At 34.2% G+C, this 3,507-nt stretch overlaps 1 protein-coding gene across 1 annotated transcript; it reads right to left on the bottom strand.

The window, feature by feature from the left end:
• Positions 1 to 546: 546 nt before the first annotated feature.
• Positions 547 to 2,850, bottom strand: LOC8284724 (cytochrome P450 84A1-like). Its single transcript, XM_015728127.3, has 2 exons — positions 1,696 to 2,850; positions 547 to 1,586 (listed from the first exon to the last, which is right to left on the bottom strand). Exons 1-2 carry the CDS (start codon positions 2,611 to 2,613, stop codon positions 966 to 968), a joined length of 1,539 nt encoding a protein of 512 aa, XP_015583613.3. The 5' UTR covers positions 2,614 to 2,850; the 3' UTR covers positions 547 to 965.
• Positions 2,851 to 3,507: the final 657 nt, after the last annotated feature.

Genomic DNA, 3,507 nt, shown 5'->3' with positions numbered 1-3,507 from the left:
GTGATTTATTTATTTCGTTTTAGTAATTTATGAATATGACCGTTAGCGAATAACGGTCAATTTGTACAATATTAATAAAAAATTCTAACGTGGCACACAATAGCTACTGTTTTTTTAATCCCCACGTCATGCTAATGGTGTTATACAATTTGACTGCTATCTGCTAACTGTCATATGCATATGATATCAAAGTAATAAAAAATAAACTGCAAATCTTAAAATGAAAATATAAAATTTCTAGAAAAAATAAAAAAAAATTATATATCAAAATTTATCGAGTCAAGGAATTTATTATTTGAGGCTTTAATTATATGTTTTCACTTGAAGTTTTTGAAAGAAAAATATTTTCCATCCGGAAGGAGGAAAGGATATTTTCTTACACAACACCTAACCTCATTTATTAAATGTAGACTTTCTATTGTCGCATTTAGACATTAAACTTTCATACCAACCTAGATTATATTAGAAATAAATGGCATAAACATAAAGAAAAGACATGAAACATAATCATTATAGCAAAAGAACACACAACTATAACAGGAACTGTTCAGTTAATGTTTTGCTTTGCTTGATTGACATTGAATTTCTTATACAAACTTTTATTTGAGTATCATAAAAAAGAAAAATAAAATAAAATAAAATAAACAACAAGAAAAGAAAGAAAGGGAAGAAAAAGACAAATTTCACTTAAAAATCATCAAGAAAAGAAAGTAAAAAAAAAAAAAAAAAGTCTTATGAACAGAGAATGAGAAACCCAAATTCTCCCATGTTTTCTTTTCTGCCTCTTCACTTATTATTCTCCTTTCTTTTTCCTCAATATTTTTATATATTTATATTATAGTATTTATTATATTCATATAAACAGAAAAAAAAATTCCATGCAAATTCCCCTGTTACCTCCTCATCATTGCCCTAAAAACTTGAAGAACCCAAGTTTCAATTTTGTGTTGTCACCTAAACTTTTTTCAGAGAGAACACAGTAAGCGTGGGTTGGGTACAGCAACAAGTCGGGTCGCCCGTGGAGCAGTGAGTCCGAACACATCATTCATATCAAGTTCACTAGGTTTCATGCCATCAGGCAACTCCCAAGTAAAACAATGAAGGAGATTAGCCACAGCCAAATCAAGAGCATAGAGTCCGAGTTGCATACCAGGGCAAGATCTCCGACCCGACCCGAACGGAATGAACTCAAAGTTATTCCCTTTGAAGTCCGGCACCCCTTGTTTCAAGAACCTTGACGGCTTAAAAGCATCAGGGTCTTCCCATGAGTTCTTGTCCCTTCCTATAGCCCATACATTGATCATGACCCGAGACTTCGCCGGAATGTAATACCCGGCGACCTCTGAACTCTCGGATGTTTCATGCAACAGAAGTGGGATTGGCGGGTGAAGTCTCAGAGTTTCTTTGAGCATGCATTTTAGATATGTCAGCTTGTCAAGATCACTCTCCTCCACCCTCCTCTCCAGACCCACTACCTCTGCAAGTTCTTTCTGGACCTTCTTCAGTTCTTCAGGACACTTCATCAGCTCTGCTAAGGCCCACTCTATTGCAGACGCCACGGTTTCGGTCCCACCAAACATCACATCCTGTCAAAAAAGAAAAAAAGAGAAAAGGTTAAAATATAAATACATTCAATTGGGATGTAGAAATTTATTAGCGAAGGCACTCGAGTATATACATTAGCTAATCACGTACCATGATGATAGCCTTAATATTATCTCGAGTGAGTTTGATGGAGTTCTGAAGATCTTCGCATTCGGCTACTTTAGCCTCTTCGCTATAGAAAGCAAGCAAATCATCAACCATATCGGTGTGATCATCATCAGGGACATGTCCTTGCTTTCGTTTATGTATATGGTCATCAATAATCATGTCGATGAATCTATCAAGTGAATTACGAGCCTTAACAAGTCTGGAATTTAGTCCTTGTGGATCAATCCAACCAAGCCAAGGAATGAAATCAGCAATATTGAAAGCACCAAAGAGCTTCGAGAACTCCTGTAAAATCCGAATGAACTCATCTTGTCCTTCATTTTTAGAGCCGAAAGCAGCTCTGTAAATGATATTCATAGTTAACGTAAAAATCAACTCTCCAACATTAAGTGCTTTCCCTTTACTAGCAGCAGTAGCTTTAACCATGGAATCAACTTCATCTCTAACAGACACCCATGATTCAGCCCTTTTACGGCTAAAAAGCTTCATGACACAAAGCTTACGCATCTGCCGCCAAAAGGGTCCGTAATGAGCAAAAGCCATATCAGCACGATCATAAGTGAGATAGCTGATAGCTATGGTGGCTGGACGATTTGAGAAAATGTTGTCTTGAGCTTGAAGAACTTGACGAGCTACCTCTGGAGATGAAACAGCCATCATATGTATATTCCCCATCCGGAGATGGAAAAGCCCGCCATACTCTTTAGCTAATTTAGCTAAACCACGGTGAGTTAAATGATCCATCAACATCATGTTGCCTATTATTGGCAACCCTTTTGGCCCTGGAGGATACGGTAATCTCCTGCGAAGCCGAGAGATTAGACCTAATAGGAACAGTGAAGGAATAATTAACATAAGGCTCATTGGCAATGGTTGCAGAGCTTGTAGAACAGAATCCATGGTGTTCTTCCTTTTTTTTTCCTTTTTCTTTTTTTTCTCTGGTGAGTAGTAGCTTCCTAGTGTTATGGTCTCTGCAACTTGAAATGTTGCTAGTCATGTGAGATATTATATGGGTCTTTATATAATAGTTCCTTCAGCAAATTTACTGTTGGGAACTAGAAAGTTTCACGTTTCGACACTTTCTATTTTCAATTTGGTCACGTTAAATTATTTTATAAGTTTGCGTCTTGATTTTGTTTTCGAGCTTTTTTTGGCTACTTCATTTCTAAATTAAATCCATAAATAGTTGGCTAAATTTTTCACAATTTAATATAAATATATTTTTATATTTATACTTTTTATAGTGTATATATTCGATATAAATAAAAATTAATTGAAAATTAAAAGAAAAAGTAAAATACAAATATTATTTTGTGAGTTTGTTAATTAATTACATGTTGAAATCGTACACATATCTTACTAAAAGTAGGGGCCACCCATACATAAAAGGGAATGAAGTTTTCCTGAAACGAGGAGGAGAGGTCTTCTCTGTGAGCTCAGATCAGACTTCAGAATTCACATATACGCTTTTTATTATTATTAATTTTTAATTCTTGATGTTTTATATTTGATAATAAAAGAGTTTTATATTTATATATATAAATTTTCTATTATTCAGTATTCTTTAGTCATAAGGTGTAGTGTGTGATGAGGGGATTAAATGTTTTAATTATAATTATTATTATTATTTAAAATTGTTATAGTCATATCTAGAGACATGAAAAATATCATTTAATATTCAAATATAGTTTAAGGATATAAGCTCATTAGTTGGACTATGTATACCCAATCTGGTGCAGGGAATGGCAAATTTTCTTTACATATAGTTACACTCAATCATTATATATTTATTTT

The sequence above is a fragment of the Ricinus communis genome, chromosome 5, assembly GCF_019578655.1.
Source record: "Ricinus communis isolate WT05 ecotype wild-type chromosome 5, ASM1957865v1, whole genome shotgun sequence".
NCBI lineage: Eukaryota > Viridiplantae > Streptophyta > Magnoliopsida > Malpighiales > Euphorbiaceae > Ricinus > Ricinus communis.
Note: the sequence above shows the minus strand (reverse complement) of the source record. Positions and strands in the feature narration are given on the sequence as shown.

Coding starts and splice junctions, on each gene's coding strand:
- LOC8284724 (XM_015728127.3), bottom strand. CDS start 2,613: ATGGATTCTGTTCTACAAGCTCTGCAACCATTGCCAATGAGCCTTATG. Junction 1,587..1,695: donor ATATTAAGGCTATCATCATG/GTACGTGATTAG, acceptor CTTTTTTGACAG/GATGTGATGTTTGGTGGGAC.